The 20,603-nt window shown below is 39.7% G+C and overlaps 1 protein-coding gene across 1 annotated transcript in view; it reads left to right on the top strand.

Moving 5' to 3' along the window:
- si:dkey-22o22.2 (neural-cadherin) overlaps positions 1-20,260 on the top strand; it is a 185,274-nt gene extending 165,014 nt beyond the window's left edge. Inside the window, exons 25-34 of the mRNA XM_047361368.1 lie at positions 1,696-1,823; positions 2,911-3,038; positions 3,251-3,362; positions 8,072-8,252; positions 8,335-8,501; positions 11,807-12,071; positions 12,352-12,532; positions 12,652-12,902; positions 14,776-14,933; positions 15,655-20,260. Coding sequence (XP_047217324.1) covers positions 1,696-1,823; positions 2,911-3,038; positions 3,251-3,362; positions 8,072-8,252; positions 8,335-8,501; positions 11,807-12,071; positions 12,352-12,532; positions 12,652-12,902; positions 14,776-14,933; positions 15,655-16,326 — 2,243 coding nt within the window. The 3' untranslated portion in view covers positions 16,327-20,260. The remainder of the gene's footprint in view (positions 1-1,695; positions 1,824-2,910; positions 3,039-3,250; positions 3,363-8,071; positions 8,253-8,334; positions 8,502-11,806; positions 12,072-12,351; positions 12,533-12,651; positions 12,903-14,775; positions 14,934-15,654) is intronic.
- The last annotated feature ends 343 nt before the right edge of the window (positions 20,261-20,603 follow it).

Here is a 20,603-nt window from a genome sequence, read left to right as displayed (position 1 = left end):
AATGTCAGCTCCCAGCGGTTCTTATGTGGTGTTAATGGATTAGCCTGCCAATGGCCTTTCAAATGCTTCTTGCATAAACGTTATGTAATTATCGAACCCGGGTTGTCGCTCAATGGATCTGGGGAAATAAAAATCAAAGATGACAGCAACATTGATGTTCCTGAGTCGTTTTTCCGTTGAATGTTCAATATTGCAACTGATCAGGTCACATACACACAGACATACACACACTGACATGAACACACATCTGATTGGGACAGCAGGTGGAAGGATATCAGGAGGTATTGACTGAGGGGATTTCTGCTGTTGTTGATGGGATTCAGCAGCTTACACAGCAATGCGGAGTCGTGTTGCTGGGCCATGCATCAGCATTGCAGACCCAAGAAACAAACTCATTGTCCATCTTTTGTGTTTGATTTGATGCAACAATTAATTAACATAAACTCACTCTTGTGTTTCATCAATCTAAATTTTCAGGCTGATTTTTGATCTCTGGTTTTTGCAAATCTTGGACCTACCGATGTCAGACTTCTCTTTTTAAAACTATAAGAAGATATAAATGGTAAATTGACTGAACTTATAGAGCGCTTTTCCAGTCATACAGACCGCTCAAAGCGCTTTACACTAGAGCCACATTCACCCAATCGCACTCACTAACGCTCACACATTCATACACCGATACGCAGATCAGTAGGCAACTTGAGGTTAAGTGCCTTGCCCAGGGGCACATCGACATACAGCAGGAGGAAGCTGGAATCAAACCCACAACCTTCCAATTGCAAGACGACTACTCTTCCTACTGAGCCACAGTCGCCTGAACAGCAAATGAAAATTGTTTTTCTAGCCTTCCTGTGAACAACCATTAGTTGTTCATTCAGAGAAGAAGTGACTGGACCACTGGAAGTGATTCTGAGAGAAAAGTTTTTCCCAATATTTCAAACCAAACAAAAATATTAAGGAGTTAAATTTGTATTTATAATTTTTTTGCTGGCGGTTAGCATGTTTAGCATGGACGACACTGATAAAACACCAGTCTCCATATGTATCTTTACAGAATTTAGTTCCTTACCTTAACTTTGAGACTCCGATAGGCTCCAAAATCAAGCATATTCCATGACACACACGCAGAATAGAGTAGAATAGAATAGAATAGCCTTTTATTGCCATTGTCTCAGGTACAACAAAATGAAGTAAAAAATGTATTTAATAAATTCATTAATAATTAAAATAATAAATACATTTTTCTTGCAGTCTGAATGCAGTGCAGACACTTCTCCAAGTGTCATAAAATATTCTGGTTTCTTACAGTTATACAGCTTCTTCCATCTCTGTGCTTTCCCTAACTTCAGTTTATAACAGCTCACTTCTTCTGAAAATAGCTAACTTTGAGTCCTCTTCACTCAATGAAGTGAAAAGTATCAACACAACCAGATAGTGCTTAGGGATGGTGGATTCACTCATAAAAAATTGGACTTTTGTGTTTTTGTTTGGCCGGTCACCAGTCAGTGCTGATCACGCAGAAAACCGTCAGATTCCAGTCTCCAGACACATTTTTTCAGTGCCTCACCGCTTGTTTTATTTTGCTGTTTGGATACTCAACACTATGAATTATGTGATTTATATAGGTTACTCTTTTGTTGTTTGACTAAAAACCAAATGTTTACAGCCTGAATCCATTTTTTCCATTTTTTCCAGAGTTAAGGAACGGTGTTCCCGTTCTGAGCATAAACCACGGATCGGGAACTCTAACCCTTCAGCTCCCACCTACAGCTACGATCAATGACCGACGCTGGCATCGCCTTGACATAATCAGTGATGGAAAGGTAAGACACAGAAGCAGATGGATAATGATTAATATGACAGCAGATCTATGAATAAAGGACTAATAATATGAAAAGCAATATCGTGAGTGTAAATTTGATTTGTCTGTTTTTATTGGTCGATGGTTAGAGCAGCAACAAGACAGCTTTTGGCCTCTTAAATGAGAATGACGGATATAATTACGTTGCTACGTTGAGCGGACATTTTAAATTTGGTGTGTGCATCAAGTAAATTAAACAACTCTTGGACTCTATTTGCAAAAGCCATCAATCAATCAGAGGAACTCTCTAAACAGTTGGCATGGAAAAAACTACCCAGCTCTGTCAAGACATTTCAGAGAAAAATAAGTACACCCCACAATTCAATAGATTGTAGAACCACCTTTAGTAGCAATAACTCTCAGTCTTTCACACCATTGTTGAGATATTTTAGCCCACTCTTCTTTGCATTATTGCTTCAGTTCACTGAGGTTTAAGATTCTTCAGCCAAGCTTCAGCTGCCAGGCAGATGTCTTCACATTTCACTCTAGAACACAGAGGAGCACAATCATCACTTCCCCACCACTGTGCTTGGTATGAGGTGTTTGGTTTTCCCCAACATGGTGTTGGGCATTATGACAAACATCTCTGTGGTCCTATCTGTTCAAATAGCACTATTGGAGACCTATCTGGTTCCTCCAGATGCAGTGTAAAAACCTAATTTGTGTTGCCATGTTCATTTTAGACAGAAAAGGGCCTTCATCTGGTCACTCCACCAAACAAGCCGAGCAGGTTCAGTCTTTTTTAAGTGTAGTGTCATGAACATTTGACAAGCTGAGGTCTATAGAGTCAGAAATTGAGTTTTAGGGTGTTTCTGTCATTTAGCTGAGCATTGGATTGTCGGATCTTGGGGTGAATTTGCTGGGATGTCAACCTGTGAAAAGATGCACAAATTTTGGTAGACTGATGGGCTTCAAATTTTTGGAAAAGGTCTCAAAGCTTTAACTGATGATCATTTATTAAATTGCTTTTGATTAACAGCACCATGCTTCTAATCAAGCATGTTGTTTTTATGAGTGACTGTTTATGTCCCTTTTTCCTCTCTGTTCAGCTTGTCCAGCTGATCCTAGACCAGTGTGGTGGGGTTCCAGTGAATGAGATGGAAGGTGTTGGAGGGGAAGCCCGAAAGATCGATGAGTCCGGCTGCAGAGCTGCAGGAGAAACACCCGGGAACCAGCGGTATGATATAAACTGCAGATGTCAGAAAGAAATCTTGCTTTATGTATTTAAGTGAATAAAGAATTAAAATTCTGAACCTTTTCTGTTTTCTTCAGCTTCTCTTCATTTTCTCTCTGCACTAAAATCTTTTGTTACTCATCCTTTTTACCGTATCTACCTTTCTTTTTGTCTTTAATTTGTGCCTCCAATATGTGCTTCGCTCTTCCTCTCAGGTATTTAAATGTGTACCAGCCTCTTCAGTTGGGAGGAGTGAAGGAAATGTCTCCCTACCGCCGTTACCGAAGTTTTACTGGATGCATCCGAAACCTCGTAGTTGACAGTCAGGTAGCTCAGCACTACATGTTGGAGTGTGTACCTTAAATATTCATGTTGTGAGGACACAAATCTGTTTATGCTGTCACACTAAGGAGGCCTTCTTCTTTAATGCAGTTTAAATTTGAATCACATCAGGTCTATGATAAATGTAAGGTTGAGAGAGTACTGTCTAGAATTACCAATCAGTCTCCTCTTCAAATGGAAGTGAAACAATAAAATGTCCTCTGAAGTGAATGAAACACAATGTGTTTGTTTCCATTCCAGAGATCATTAGCTTTTCCTGGGTGTGTTTCTTCCCTTAAAATGCAGCTACAGTGTCTATACGCCTGCATCTATCTGTTTGTACATGCATGAATTCACTCCTGCCAGCCCCTGTGTGTTTGTGCTTGTGTGCCATGGGCTGGTGGTCGGACAGATGGTGGTCTGAGCTCGCTCCTCAGCCAAAGCCAATATAAAAACATCACAGTCCAAAATGTTATATGAATGGAAAGAGGCTCTTGCTTCTTCCTCATTTATCTCATCCTCAGCAAGCTGCTGCGGTACCTCTGCTGCTGAAGGATAAACCTCAACAAGCTCCCAGAGATCCCAAAATATTCCCCAGGAAAGAGTTCAGTGAGTTTTAAAATGAGAAAGTTCGGAAGTTCAGGATGCTAGCATCAACACCATACTGCAGGCACTGCCATTTTACCCACAATCCACTGTAATGTGGAGTTGTGTCTTGAATTTTGTTTAATGTCTAGCATCATATCTTTGCTTTTTTACAAAGATTTGCCTTATTGTTAAGCATTTGTTATGAATGTAAAGGAGAAAGCTAACCAATTGTGAATTTTGTTAGACCAGTAACACAAAACACAATTTCTACGTGTGTGTGTGTGTGTGTGTTCCTGTCTTGGCATCACAGTGAGAACCATTTTCCCGATTTCACCATCAAATTGAGGACCGTTTGTACCAAAGTGAGGACATTTTGCTGGTCCTCACGACCTATTTCACTAACGGTTAGGTTTAGGACTAAGGTGTGAATTGACTTTAGGTTAAGGTTAGGGTTAGGTAAGCACTGGTAATGATTAGGTTTAGGGTTATTGTCAGGGTTAGGGCATAGAAAGGGTTGAAAATGACTGAAAATCAATGGAAGTCAATGGGAGTCAACACATGGTCCTCACTACATATAGCAAAACAAGAGTGTGTGTGTGTGTGTGTGTGTGTCTGCAAAGCAGAACACAACTGGGACTATGTATTAGAGAAACACCGAATCACTCAAACCCAAAGGATCTCCTAGAAATCTGCAGTTTTTAAAGTAAAATCTGCAAACAGTGTTCTGTTAACAGTAAATTCCTTCGAAGATCAAGAGATGATCCCACTGAGTATAAAGTGACTTCAGAGATGCCTTTGATACAACTACAGAGGATTCATCTGTTACGAATCAGTCATCTGCAGGTTTATCAGGTCACCTTTTTTATATCAATGTAGCACATTTTATAAACTCATCTAAATGCCTAAAAAATTGTCCCAGTCATAATTACAATCCAAGTTCATTAGAACAATTCCAGGGATGACAAAGCTGACAAAATGGGACTAAAGTTACCAGCATAGTATTTTCATAATTACTGTTTTTGCACTCAAAGTTCTGTAGATATAGATTAAAGTAGAAACAACACAAAATGCCTTTTTGTAGTTCTGGCAAATCAAGACATTATATGGAAATAACTGCCAAAGATGAAATAATCCACTGTATCAAAGTGTATTAAATCCTTAGATGTATTAAATGTAAGGATGTAAATTGTAGCTCACCACTGTCAGTGTGTGAATGTGTGTATGAATTGGTGGATGACTGAATGTAGTGTGAAGCGCTTGGGGGTCTCTGAGGATTTGATAAAGCGCTATACAAGTATAAGCCATTTACCATTTACCGCCTCCAATCCAGAAGATGCTCCCAACCAGCAAAATGAGATGTCTTTAATTAAAGGTCACACATGATTAATGTCCTTTAATTCTCACATAAACATGATTCAAAGCAGAAATTTTCTTACATAGCAATTCTGATTATAATTTTTTTTAGACATGCCGGTTGATAAAACTGGTACAGGGTCCATTTGAGCTTTTAGATTGATGACCCATATTGTCTCAAGCAGACAGTGCATGAATGGTGCCCTGGGTGAGAACCCCAAACTCTATTTTAAATGATCAATTAATTAATTTCATTTTAAATTCACTTTTTAAAATGAACAAGTCAACAACCTATGTTTTTTATCTATTTATTTTTTTTAAATCTATTTTTAACCAGTCGGAGAATTTGATCTAACATTGAATTTAATAATTTAAGTATAAAATTTGCTGGGATTTGTGTTGTTGACATGAAAACATGACAAATGCAATGCTTGTTTGTCGTAAAGCAGAGGAAAATGTGATGAACAATCAGTTTCAGTTTGTGGACATTGAGGCTCCCAGTTAGCAATAGACCTGATTTCAGCGTTAAAGCTGGACATGAATCAATGATACATCAACTGGTAGCCGGGATTTACATCTATATATTTTACTTTGGTTTAGACCAAGCAAAACTGTTTTGTCGCAGTCGTCTAAGCTTACAGATAAAATTAAATACATTTCGAAAGTTCCACAAAAAAAGCCTGTAAACAATGCAAAAAAAATCAAGAAAACACACAGAAGATAAAAATTTAAATACAGCTTTATTTGATCTAGGATTGAAAATTAATTTCACTGCTTTTCCAGTTGTGATAGTGCAGCAATTATATCAATATGTGGTGATTATGCTAAGATATTTACATATTTACACTGTACCGATGGAGGGTGTGCAATAAAAAAGAAAGAATTATAAGTTTCAACCAAAACTCCAACATGCCTCTGTCACTCAATTCATAATACAGGGAGGAAACAGCGCTGACAGAAGGTCAACGAGACATAAGGAAAATAGTATGATTTCTATTAAATGGACTGAACTTATGTAGCGCTTTTCCAGTCATACAGACCGCTCAAAGCACTTTACACTAGAGCCACATTCACCCAATCACACTCACTAATTCATACACCAATACGCAGATCAGTAGGCAACTTGAGGTTAAGTGCCTTGCCCAGGGGCACATTGACATATGGCAGGAGGAAGCTGGAATCGAACCCACAACCTTCTGATTGCAAAACGACTACTCTTCCTATTGAGCCACAGTCGCCTATTAAATGTAATAGCAATATTTTTACATGAATAATACATCTGGGACACATATTTTTTAACTTGAGTGGATATTCTTATGCATAACGCAGTTGGTTAAGTGTTAGGTTAGTAATCTAAAGGTCCTGAGTTTGAAACTGGGTCATGTTACTGTCTTTATGAGGTAGTATAACTCTGCCAAAACACCTTTTATGAAAGTCTAAAATCAATCATAAAATGATGGAAATGTTGTGATGGGAATGTTGTGATGGGAATGTTGTGATGGGAATGTTGTGATGGGAATGTTGTGATGGGAATGTTGTGATGGGAATGTTGTGATGGGAATGTGATGGGGATGTTGTGATGGAAATGTTGTGATGGAAATGTTGTGATGGGAATGTGATGGGGATGTTGTGATGGGAATGTTATGATGGGAATGTTGTGATGGGAATGTGATGGGGATGTTGTGATGGGAATGTTGTGATGGGAATGTTGTGATGGGAATGTTATGATGGAAATGTTGTGATGGGAATGTTGTGATGGGAATGTTATGATGGAAATGTTGTGATGGGAATGTTGTGATGGGAATGTTGTGATGGGAATGTTGTGATGGAAATGTTGTGATGGGAATGTGATGGGGATGTTGTGATGGAAATGTGATGGGAATGTTGTGATGGGAATGTTGTGATGGGAATGTTGTGATGGGAATGTTGTGATGGAAATGTTGTGATGGGAATGTTGTGATGGAAATGTTATGATGGGAATGTTGTGATGGAAATGTTGTGATGGAAATGTTGTGATGGAAATGTTGTGATGGGAATGTTGTGATGGAAATGTTGTGATGGAAATGTTGTGATGGGAATGTTGTGATGGAAATGTTGTGATGGGAATGTTATGATGGAAATGTTGTGATGGGAATGTTGTGATGGGAATGTTATGATGGAAATGTTGTGATGGAAATGTTGTGATGGGAATGTTGTGATGGAAATGTTGTGATGGGAATGTGATGGGGATGTTGTGATGGAAATGTTGTGATGGAAATGTTGTGATGGAAATGTTGTGATGGGAATGTTGTGATGGGAATGTTGTGACATCCTTGCTCCTAGAAAGAGGAAACCTTTTGAGTTTTGGAAATTTCACATTAGTAAAATCTTGTGGCAATACAAAGCTGCTTACTGAACCTGAAAAGAGACAAACACTGCACCCAAAAACATGGTTGTCATTGCTGTGTAATCAAAGCTGATTTCCCAGATTCCTTTAGAGGAATTCAGCTCACATCTGTGTGAACACAGACTGACACACCACAAAATGCTGCCGCGGTGCGCCTGCCAACAGAAACAATGGGCCTGTGTGAAAATTTAGTGCATGTCGAATTGAGTCTCATTGCATTCTGAACTCAAGGGATCAAAACAGCAGAATTAAAACAAAATCCAATCTAATGTTGGCTGTGAAAACAGCCTGGAGCTCTTCAGACAGCACGTTTTATGCTTCACTGAACTGTTTTTTAGGTAAGAAAAAGGAAATATAATCTTTCTTGTTTCCTCTCTTTGTGCATTAGGTGTATGATCTGGTGAATCCAGGTGAGAGTGTTGACAGTGCGCCAGGGTGCAGGCTCACAGACGGTGTGTGCGTGACAGCGGCCGGTCCTTCGTGTGGAGTTCATGCCTCCTGCCTCGCCGACTGGGGCTCCTTCAGCTGTGAGTGCCTTCCCGGATACACAGGACACAAGTGTGAAAGAGGTTAGGGGCATTTTCTTGTAAAACATACCTCTTATGGATAAAAAACTGCAAAGCTTAGTTCTAACCTACATTCACTCTTCAGCTGTCCAGGAGTTCTCCTTTGACTCGAACAGCATGGTGCGTTTTCAGCTCAGAGGAGGCGGCAGCTCCAGGCGCTCCAACATCCAGATGCTCCTCCGAACCAGAGCCACCTCAGGGACCCTGCTCTCTGTGGCCTCCCGGGACGCCAACGAGTACATCATTCTGGAGGTCAGTCTGACTTTCAGTTTCAATGTTTAAAAACTTTACAGCTAAATGACCTGTCCAGTCCACTAGTTTAAACCTTTACTGAAATCCTATTCTGGCTTTGACAAGTTTGACTTTCAGTGTCCCTGTGTTATTAATACCTTTCATCGTGCACACATAAATCACAGATTTGACCTTTTATCTACAAGAGGTCTCCGTTTGCTGATCATTTCAAATGGCTTCAGATTTCATGAAAGCTAACTCTCAGTCCTGCTGATCAGTGAGTGTTCACAGCCTTGCTCATAGTTCTGTCTATTTCTTTTAAAGCTGCCAACAGATGTTAAAACTTCCTTCTAAGTGGAGACAAATCCGATTTTTTCGAGGTTAATTGTTTCATTCTGTGTAATTTAGAAATCCAGAGATCATCCATATATTTCTGTGCTTATTGTTGATGTTTGAATGTGAACCAGTCTGATATGCTAAGTCTCTCTGACGTATAAGGAGGTCTTTTAGAAATGTTGTCAAATCCATTTATTATTGGCTATTCACTTTAACATGACTCTCACCCCAAGTCAGTGTAAGAATTATGATTATTGATTAATTAATATTTATCAAGAATTATAATTTAAAATCATAATTTGGAAAAAAATGTATTTCTTAACCAAAAAATCATTACTTACCAATCGAAATCAGAGATGTCCTCTGGTGTTGTAATTATGGCTCAAAGCCTTTGATAATTACAATTATTAAATTCTCAGTAATAATTGATAATTATTACTAGATGTCACTGTTTAATCAACCGCTTCACCGAAGGTGAGGGAACTTTGACCTTATTTTGACAGACAAATCACTCTTGCTCAAAATAAACACAAACGCTTTCTCTTTATCTACGTGAATATTTATTAAATCAACAGCCCAGATACACCTCGCTATTCTGATTCAATAATCTTCACCTAATCAAGCATGCAAACGTTCTACACAAAAGGGGTAAAATAACTAACTAAACAAGATAAAACAGCATTGAGTGTGTATGAAAGTCAAACCAGCAGTAATGGCAAAAACAATAGAAAATAAAGTACTGAGCGAAGCTTTGGGAGCGGCCTCAACCAGGCTGTGGTCATAAAACCCCCAAAGTTGGAGCTCAGTGAAACACAAAGGGTCATAAAACTTTTAGGCGGCAACCAGTGGAAAAACACGAAGAGTGAAGACAAAGGAATAGGGAATATTCCACCATGAGGTTCTAGCAGTCCAACTTTAAGTTCACCTGAGTCTGCACTCAGGTGTTCAAACACAGTGAGACACACACAGCTTCAAAGCGCGGCAGTTTTCAGAGTCCAACAGCAATCAAAGTTTCAATAAGACATTTCATGCACATACAACTTAGAACACATTGGACTATAAGTGGCAATTCTAAATCGCCCTAAAATCCTACTCTATCCTGCCCAAGCTATTTCTAATAGAAATAAAACAAAACGGGATTACTTGGTGTTGTCTTCTCTGGAGCAGGGGTAGAGGAGGGGGAGTTTGTTACGCATCCGTAACAAACTCAAAGATGGCCGGCCTTCCTCCGTTGGAAAAAGGGTAAAAATATGACAGACCGTCAGCAGTTGACTGGAACAAAAACAAAGAGAAAAATTTCGTCTCGTTGGAAAACTTCCCTGGATTTTTCTTGGGTTACGTGTTTAATCCACGCCTTTGATCGGTAAAGTAAAGTCTACTGGTCTTCTTATCCCAGAAAACTTAGCTTGTTGAGCTTCTCATGAGTTTTCAGTGAGGAGAATTAATGAAAACCCACGTGTGGTTTCTTCTCCAGAATGATGCGTGCCTCCATTGCGTGGTAACCGTGTCTCGGTTTCCAGCGGGAGAAAAAGCAAAGGTGTGGCGTCTCCCATGTCCTTATACAGCTCACTGTGATATCAATGCTGCAACACCCCTTCCTATCAGCTGCAATTCCTACTGGGAGTTGTGGTTGCAGACTATCCTGGGGTATATAGTAGCAAATGACACTAGTAGTGAACAAATGGTCCAACATCAACTTCTGGTTGGTTGATCACTACATCGTGATGACTCCTTCCACTGGTAGACTTGCCCAGCCGAGTCAGATTGGACTAATCAATCTTTCGAGATTTGGTTGTCAAGGTTATTTCTATTTCCATCATACATTGTTACTTTCATCTGTTTTTTTCAAAGTTATGCAAAATTCCTAAAATTAAAACTGAAACAAAATGAGCATCTAAAAAACTGTTTTTGTTCTCGCTTTCTGTTCAGGACTTCTAAACTCCAACTTGTAAATAAACTATTTTGGGCTAAATTGTTTTATTTATTTAGCTTTTATGCTTAAATGCCAAGAAGCCACGTTTTTAATTTGTCTGACTGAGACATGATCAAGGTCACTTGCAGGACAAGCCACCATCAACATTCAATTCAATTCAGTTTATTTATATAGCGCCAATTTACAACACATGTCGTCTCAAGGCTCTTCACAACAGTCAGGTACATACATTCCAATTAATCGTAACCATTGAACGGTTCAGTCAGATTCAGTTATTTATTCAAATTGGATAAAACACTTTTCTGTCTAAGGAAACCCAGCAGATTGCATCCAGTCAGTGACTTGCAGCATTCCCCCCTCCCGGATGAGGATGTAGAGACAGTGGACAGTCACTGGCGTTGACTTTGCAGCAATCCCTCATACTGAGCATGCATGTAGCGACAGTGGAGAGGAAAAACTCCCTTTTAACAGGAAGAAACCTCCAGCAGAACCAGAACCAGGCTCAGTGTGAGCGGCCATCTGCCACGACCGACTGGGGGTTTGAGAGAACAGAGCAGAGACACAAAGAGAACAAAGAAGCACTGATCCAGGAGTCCTTTCTATGGGAAGGAAAAGTAAATGTTAATGGATGTAGCTCCTTTAGTCGTTTCACCTAGAAAGAAAGAACAGATAAACTCTGAGCCAGTTTTCAAGGTTAGAGTCTGAAAGAGATCACATAGAGTTATTCACAGTAGAAGCTCAGTCAGTAGCCATGTCTAGGAGAGAGAAAGGACGTAGATCCTGTTGCTTCAGTGAAAACCAGGAGCTGCAACAACTTGATTAAAGAATTGTTTATTTTTATTTTTCTAGAAATTGTGTTTTATAAATGATCCAGTGTAAGATTATGCAACTTTAATAAAGTGTTAATATATTTGTTTTATTTTTTTACATGTATACTAGGCAAGTCAATAAACAATAATGGGGAGGGCCCTGTATTAGAGATTCTGACAGGTCTGTTAACAGACTGGACCAACATGCTTCCTCTTCTAATGCTAATGCATCTTGTTTTCCAACTCAGATCATTGAAGGTCACATCTCGGTGCGTGCCAACCTGGGAGACGGTGCTCACTCTCTCCAGCTCCCAGGTCACAGAGTGGACATCGGACAATGGGTCCTGGTCAGCCTCGGTCGCCATGACAACACGTTCACCCTGCGACTGGAGCAGGGAGGTGGCTCACGGGAGGTTCAGGCTCAGCTGGGGAGCCGCAGGGAGATCTTGGTTCATCCAGCCAGCCTGATGGTTGGCAACAGACCAAACGCTGGAGACAGTGCTGACTTTCACGGTGAGATCAGTATTCTTCTGTCAAAAGTATTTGCTAGAACCTAAATAAAGGTGACCCTAAAAATGAATAAAGGTTAAACATTTAACTTTGCATGTTTTGGGTCTCTTTGGATTTGGTATTTCTTTTACAGGCATAAAGAAGTTTAAAAGCTTTCAAGGCTTTGATCTGATATCTGAGAGTTTGTTCTGAGATATTTTTGTCAAAAGTATTTTAAATTTGGGTCTGTACTGTGTTAAAACCATGTTTCTAAGCCAATAAAATGATGGCTTTTCTCATGCAGGATGTCTGCGGGATGTTCGTTTTAACGGCCACGTCCTCCCTCTGGATGGGCAGAGTCGGGACTTGGTGACGGTACTGGAGAGGCGAGGGGTCACCTCAGGCTGCTCCAGCGAAGCCTGCAGAAACCAACCCTGTCGCAGCCCCCTCCGTTGCATTGACCTGTGGAGAAAACACCAGTGCAAGTAAATAATGCATGAACATAAGCCAACAGATTAAATTTGACGAGAGCTTTTTAGGAATTTGTGCCAGTTGGTACCATTCACTCATCCTGTCATCTCTCCTGATCTCCGTCCCGTCCCAGGTGTCCAGGCCCTCAGGTGACAGTAACAGATGAGTCCGGTCTCCAGCGTTGTGTACCGTCACCCTGTGGTCCTTCCTCATGTCATAATGGCGGCATATGCCATGCGTTCTCAGCCGACAGTTACCAGTGCCGGTGTCAGGAAGGCTTCCGGGGTCAACGCTGCGAGCTTGGTCAGGTCAAAGGTCAGAGGATGGCTGCTCTCAGTCCAAGCTCCATCCTCGCCATCAGCATGTGTCTTCTTGTCTTTTTTGGTAAGAGCCAAAACTTATTGTTAAGGTGAATTTTAAGAGACCGAGTCATGGTAATCTTAGCTGAAGGTTTATATGACACTCTGATGAATGGCACAAATTTACTAAAGTTTCCATTCAAATAGGAAGTAAATGAATGGACAGAGCTACAGGGTCAAAAATGTAGCATCTGACAGAATCGAATCCATTGAAACACCTAAAGTTTAAACCAGACATTTACACACACTGGATAAAAAGACAGTAGATTTGTCCTGTTCTGGGTCAGATAGGATTACAAAATTATTTATATATATCATTTTTTTGATTTCTGTATTACTTTCTTTAAATTCGGAAATGTAAATACACTTAAATGGCTTTTTAAGCCTCTGATAAGTTAATTCACCACATTTTGTGTTAAATTAAGGCACACATGTGGATGTCTTTTAAGGCAACTCCTCAAACATGCTGCTTCCTCGTGTGACACCATAGGAAAATAAGCCAAGCTATGTGAAGCGTGTGCATCAACCCCTGAACAAATACAACAGACGTTGCAGGCTGAAGCTGGGAGGAGGTTTTCCACAGAGAAAACGATACATTGACCTCTGTTGAGGTCAAGGATACGTGACCTCACATATCCTTAAAGAAAGGCCACTTTCTTTAAGCTGAAAGGGCACTCAGCAAGGAAGCAGCCATTACTCCAAAAACAGCAAAAAGGCAAATTACACATTGCAAAATAAGCTCAGAGACGAAGGCTTTAATTCTTGGAGACATGTGCTGTTGTCTGATGAAACAAAAATATTCAAAAACATTTTGGTAATTCCACCAAATACAAGGAATACAAGGTGTTTTGGAGAAAGATTTATTCTTTAATGTCAGACAGTGAAAAAAATGTATACAGTGTTTGTAGTTATCTTGTTTCAACTACATATACAGTCATATTTAATAAATTAGAAAATGTGCTCCAATGAGGCTCATTTGTCAGATTAAAAGTACCTTTAGAAAATAACAATCTTTAAGCAGGCTTTAAACATGCCTTTCATTAAGCATTTCTGTATTAAAAATGTCTTTTAATGGTCTGATGTAATATTTTACATCTTAAATGTTGTGTTTAAATTAGCTGTAAGCAGAAAATCCTCATAATTAACAGAAAAAAAAAGGCTTGAAAACATCAGTCAGTGTGTTATTAATCTATGTAATCTGTTTCACTTAGTGAATGAAGTTACAGCGATAAACAAACGCTTTCTTAATATTCTATTTTCCTAAACATGACTACCTAAGACTATACGTAAGGTCAATTTTGGCCATCCTGTCAAAAGACCTCCAGTTCCAACTTGTGCAACAGTTTCCTCATCTATAGTTTTTCCATTAGATCCAGAGCACAAAGCGAGAGAACTGAGTTACATAAAAGTTCATGACTGGTCAGCAGTTCAATGGATGGTTGCTTCCCACAGCCCCAAATCAACTGTTAGGGTTATGCACAGTGTTTTTCCACTATACGCTTTATTTCCCAGCATGCTGTTGTCCCCTAAAGAGGACAGTTACTGTCGATCAAGTTGATTTTTAGATCAGCCTGGGAAATTTAACCTTGTAGCAATGACAGAATGCAACGTGGCTGATGTGGTTGCCAACAGTCCACCCTACTGGTGGTTCACTTGTGTCCATCATATTTTTCAACATTTTTATACTACTGCTCCATAAAGCAAATGTTTTGTTGTTTGGCTAAACTGTAATACACTTCAGTAACTTCAGTCGGCTTTGAATATGATTCAATTTTATGTTAATATTTCTATGGCGTGAATTATTTTATTATCAGCTGGTTTAGAAGCTATTACATGAAAAGATTCACAGTATTTCCTCTCCCTTCTATGTGTGTGTGTGTGTGTGTGTGTGCGTGTAGTCGTTTTGGTGGCAGTGACAGTTTGGAATCAGAAAGGCAGCAGAAACAAGTTCAGGAAACGAGGAGTTTATCACATTCCTGCAGAACACCAGAGCTGGGAAGACATCCGCGAAAACATCCTCAACTATAACGAGGAAGGAGGAGGAGAGCAGGACCAGGTACCCAATCACACACATCATACACTGCTGTCCATGTTAAATGTTCTGCTGTGTCAGTTTATCTATCTGCACTCAGTCAGAACATTTCAGCAGAGAATAAATTGATCCAGTAATCAGCAGTCGATCCTTTGGACTGATGGTGCGTTCCATTTGTACTTAGAAGTCGGAATTTCCAAGCAACTCGAAGATGACTTAAACTCCGACATCCCAGTTTTGATGGAACGCAGCATGACTCCGTCAGTTTTATAATTCCTCCTGCATAAACAATTGTGGGAAAATATGAGAGTAATCTGATTCCTCAATCAAGGCTGGACTGGAGAGTACTGTATTTAAAAGAGGAAGGGTGCCGCACCCGAGTTGCAAGTTAAAATACCAGTAAGATTTTCTTAATGCTGGTGTCAGTAAGAGGACAACAAAGTTTTACCAGGAACAATGTATTTCTCTCTAATTTGTTTATTGAAAAACTAAGAGCATCAAGGAGAAGTAGAAATATTTTCAAGTCATGGTTTTAAACTGACAAAATGTAGAAACGTTCAGAGGTATGAATACTTTTGCATGGCAGTGAAGGCTCATCTAGTGAGCTGCCTGGTTTTTACAGACTTGAGTTTGTGAAGTTCATACAGAAACAAGCTGTCTGTACTCATGTTTACAACAAAGCCGTGATTGTAGTGAGATATATTATTTATCGAGTACATGTCTTTTGTTTCATCCTCCCTTTCAGAATGCATATGACATCACAGAGCTGAAGCGTCCTCTATGCTCCAGTTTGTCCCAGTCGTCCTCCTGCACCACCGCCCCACTCATCAAGTCCTCTCCAGGCTCCCAGGAGGAGGTTCATCCGTCCAGCTCCTCCTGCAGCTCAGGCGCTCCCTACCTCAGCATCCCTCATCACCACCACCACCACCACCATCAGAATGCAGTGAGCCCCGGCTACAACATCGATGCCACCTATGTCAACTACACCTCTCACACAGGCAGGGACACAGAGACGAGTGACGCCGGCCGGTATGTTGATGCTCCGCAAGCGATACGCTCCCATGTAGACTTTAAAAGCTACGTGGAGCGAATCATTTGGGAGGCGGACAACGACAGTGGCGCTTTTCCAGCCGATGCCTACCATGTCTGGTGCGTTGAAGGCTCTGGGTCCTCAGCAGGAAGCCTCAGCTCTCTGGGGTCTGCTATGTCCTGCAGAAGAATGGCTGCTGGGGACAAGGACATGGAAGAGGAGGAGAACGAAGAAGGTTATGTGAATGACAGGTTGTCATGGTGGGGCCCAAAGTTTCAGGCTCTGAGTGAGATGTACGACCGGCCGCAGCTGGGCCTGACATACAGGGACGCAATAGCCTACATACAGAGGAGCCACAGCCATGATCTCTTGCCTCAGCAGCAGTAGGGGGAGCCACACAATGCCAAATCCACAGTCATTCAATGATTATAGTATAAGGTCAGGAAGTGCTGCTTTCACACATTATCAGAAAACAAACAAGTAAGATTGTCAAGAAAGGTGATATCCCAGAGAGCTGGGTGTTCAGATTAAAATTAATAACATTTACTATTATGGTCCTATCAGGGATATTTATTTAGGGTAGTTATAGTAAAATAAATGATATCCTGTTCAGCTGAAAAACTTCCATAGATCAGCTAAAAATTAGTCACTAACACATATCTTTAAAATTAAAGTCAGTGTCAGACAGAAGTAAAAGAAGCTAGCAGTGCTCCTCAGTTGGCCATTATATGCAATGGAGGAATGAAACCAAAGAAACTGCAGATTTGCATATAGGTAAATAAACAGACACCACACAATGCTTTAATTTGTTCGTACTGGCTGATATTTTTCAGTCTGTTCCTCTCCTTCATTTTTTTATGTTGCTGTCAAAGTGGCGGGCTACATGGTGATAGCAGTGCAGCAAGGCTTTATGGGGTCTCTCTGGATGTAGTTTGCCTGTTCTCTCTGTGCATGCGTAGGTTCTCTCTGGGTACTCCGGTTTCCTCCTACAGTCCAAAAGCATAACTGTTTGATTAATAGGTCTCTCTAAAATTGCTTTTTTGAGTTAGTGTGCATGTATGGTTCTGTGTCTCTGTGTGGACTGGCAAGGGTGTACCCCGCCTCTTGCCCGGTAACTACCTGAGATAGGCACCAATGACCCTACATGGATAAGCAGGTATAGACAAGGAAAAAATGGATGGATGTTAGAGAAAATGGCACTTGTTTTTAGTCTGAGGACTCCAGAGCGCTTTACACTTTAACCAGTCATCCACCCATTGGTTGGTACACACATTGTTAGGTTACAATCGGCACCACCAGGCCCTCTGACCACCAAAGCAGCAGGCGAGGAGAGGGAGCTGTCTTGCCAACGAGAGTTGGGCAGGTTTAACCACAAACCACACATTCCCAAAACAACTTCTCAAAAAAATGTTGTGTGAATGCAGCACCTCCTCATCCATGTGTTAGCCAGTGTTAGGTGGAAATCAAAAGCTTATTGTGTTGTGCTCATTTTTTCACAACAGTTGTGGTTCAGAAGAAAACTCGTTACTGGTTCTTTGACAATCTTTAAACAAAAACATTTTTCTTCTTTCATTAGAATCTGTTCTTTGTGATGTAGTTATTCAATTTGTGAGAGGTTTCTGGGTCGCGTTGGTCTGCTCTTGCAAAAATGGGACGTTCAGAGTCAAAGAGTGTGTTTTCTAAAGCAACATTACCTTCAAATGATGTGAAAAACTTTCAGGGTGGCTGGGGGCCAGAGTGGAAGAATCGCACCGCTACACTTGAAATCTCAGAAAACTCCAAGGCCTTGAACATGACTCCAAGTTCTTCTTACATTTTATTTGAGCATTTTTTTATCAGACATTTTTTCTTTTGACATCTATGTTCGAAATTTCTAAATTTCTAAGGAGTTTTGCAGTTTTTGTAAATAAACATAAACTCATCTTAGATTTTTAAACTCCCAGATTAACATAACTATCTAAACACTTGAAACAAGCTTGTTTCTACCTACTTCTTGCACTAAAAGACGATTCAGTCTTCAGACAGGACAGAATAATCCATTTGAGGAACAGAACTTTTGTGATATTAGAGCGTGAATACACTTTTTTAGCCCACAGTGTTTCCACCTTGTAAAATCAGCTTTACTGGTACATTTTTAATTAGATTATTTTTCTACTCCCTTGAAGAAGTTCATTAAAGATCCTCTCCAATGGTTGTCTGTTGTGCGCTGTTGACATGCTGTTTGGGAACGCTCGACTGTTTCTATCCTAAAACTCACTGTTACATGCAAGTTTGATCTTCAAGCTGTTTTGAAATTGAAATTTGTATTTCAGAACAGAAGAAACAGATGAAACAAAAGAAAACCCAGTTTTATATTTTTGCAGCTGAATATGAGTTTGTTGGTATAATTGTTTTTCGCTTTGCTTGCACATTTATCATCCAGACACTAGGTGGTGCTAAAGATAAAAGATAAGAGAGGCTACTGAGATAAAAATGTGTGCAACTTTAAAAGACTGTAAAAAGAAAGACTGTGTATCCAAGATAAAGAGAAATTAATGGTGTAAAACATGCAGGCAATCAAATTACTTTACAGTGGTTGTGTGACTTTCAAAATTAGATGACTGATTTAACAAAAAACAAAGATTTAATTATTCGAACTTTGGGATTTGATTTGCCTTTTAAAACCTTTTAGCCCTCTACTGTTGTTGGCAACCCTGGTAAATATGTACAAATGTAAGAAGTAATTGGGTTCAACAAAATCACTGGTCACTGTTATTGACACTCATTAAAATAAATGTCACTAAACTTTAGAGTTTTTCTTTTTTTGTTTTTGATCAAGAATATGTGGAACCTTTAAAATGTCATTCTATGACTTGCTGTTTCTCTACGGTATAAATACGATGTGACACAGGGGCCCCGTAATTTAACTTTAGCTCTTGAAAATTAGAAAGACAAGAAAACATACCATTCAGACAAAACAAATGTTAGTTGATGCTGACAAGTCAACAAATGGCTGCTGGACAGGACCCAAATGTGGAAAGGGGGGGGAAGAAATGTCCAAAGCCTTTTTTCAGTGACAGTATATGTATCAGCAGTATAGCATTAATTTATTTACAAACCTTTTGCACAGGGTGCCAATAAATATTAAGAGCACACATAGGTATAGGATTAAATAATTTTAACATAGTTAATCTGTGTATTGAGTTGTAGAAATGGGTTTAGTTCTGAAGAAAGCTTGAGCATCCTCATATACTGTGATCCTTCTCTATACACATTTGCATTTTTTGTGTTTTCTCTGTTTAGTTTTGATCTCATTAAAGTTTGCAGATACAAAGTAAGAAGCCCCGAGCAACATAGCGGGACTCTGAAAAAGCTTGGCTGCTTTCTGCTATCCTAATCTCAGCAGCAACCTATAAAGATTATTTAGTGATCATTTAAGAGTATTTTCATGGCTCAGCTGCTGTAAATTCAGCTGTGCGATCGGGCCGCAGCCATTTGTTTCACCTGCATTAAAGCAGACAGTAAATTTGTCTTCCTGAAGGTGAGATAAGGAACAAAAATAGAAGATGCTGCCCTTGACTACAGCAGAACAATTGTTTTTCAGTATAAGATTTTATAGACTGATTTTTATCTTTATTATCAGAATGAAGACAGGTGGTTTGTTTCTTGGTGGAAGATGAGTTTACCAAGATTCACTTTAAGGGGGTGTTTCCCAGCATACATCTCAGCCCAGTCTATAATCACTACACTGCCTGGTGAATGTAGATTGACATGGAGAAGAGAAGAAGACTGGATTTAAGTAAAAGAACAATCAGAGTAGACATCTTTGTTTAAAACTTAACTGAAACTTCCCCTGCCAACACAGAAAGGTTTAAAGTTTCACCTCACGTCACGGTCGCCTCTCCGTTATTGTGAAAGTTCAATCTTTCAGTATTTTGGATTCAAATGTCAGGATTTTTGCAGCTGCCATTAGGAATTAATTCTAGTTCTTTCCTTCAGATGGTGAAACAGTCTTTGTGTTTCTCTTCTGGTGCCTAAAAACGAGTCAGAATAAAAGCAAATTAAGCCCTGAAAGAACTGTTCTCAAAGCTATGCATCCAAATGGAGTAACACAGGTGTGTGCTTTTTTCTAAACTGTTGGTTCGAAGCAGATGTTGAGTGAGTTTTGGCCTGTTCAGTGTTCAGCATCTGTTCCTGTAGGTTTAATGTTTTTCTCAGCAATGAGCAGAGATGAACTGTGTAATATGATGTACATATAAACATTTTATAGCTGCCTATAATGAATTATTCCTTTTGTATGTGACTTTTATTAAAAAAAAATAAAAAAGCCTTTTCCCCAGAACTGGTTTGTGTGATGATTTTGTTTTATTTCAAGCAGCTGATTACTTATAAAAAATAACATTGTTCCTTTGTTTTATAAATGTTGAGCAGAATCTTCATGAATTCACATATTTCAAAAATTATGGCCATGTACAATATTTGCACTCAAAACCAAAACTCAGTTTTGCATGAATTGCTGCATCAATGCAGAGCAGCATGGAGGTGATCAGCCTGTGGTTCCACTGAGATGTTCAGCAAGCCCAAGTTGCTTTATTAGCTGCCTTCACCTCATCTGCATTGTTGGTTCTGGTGTCGTTAATCTTCCTGACAACACTGCATTGATTCTCTGTCAGGTTCAGACCAGT

This window comes from Girardinichthys multiradiatus, chromosome 3, assembly GCF_021462225.1.
Source record: "Girardinichthys multiradiatus isolate DD_20200921_A chromosome 3, DD_fGirMul_XY1, whole genome shotgun sequence".
In the NCBI taxonomy this organism is placed as follows: Eukaryota; Metazoa; Chordata; class Actinopteri; order Cyprinodontiformes; family Goodeidae; genus Girardinichthys; species Girardinichthys multiradiatus.
Note: the sequence above shows the minus strand (reverse complement) of the source record. Positions and strands in the feature narration are given on the sequence as shown.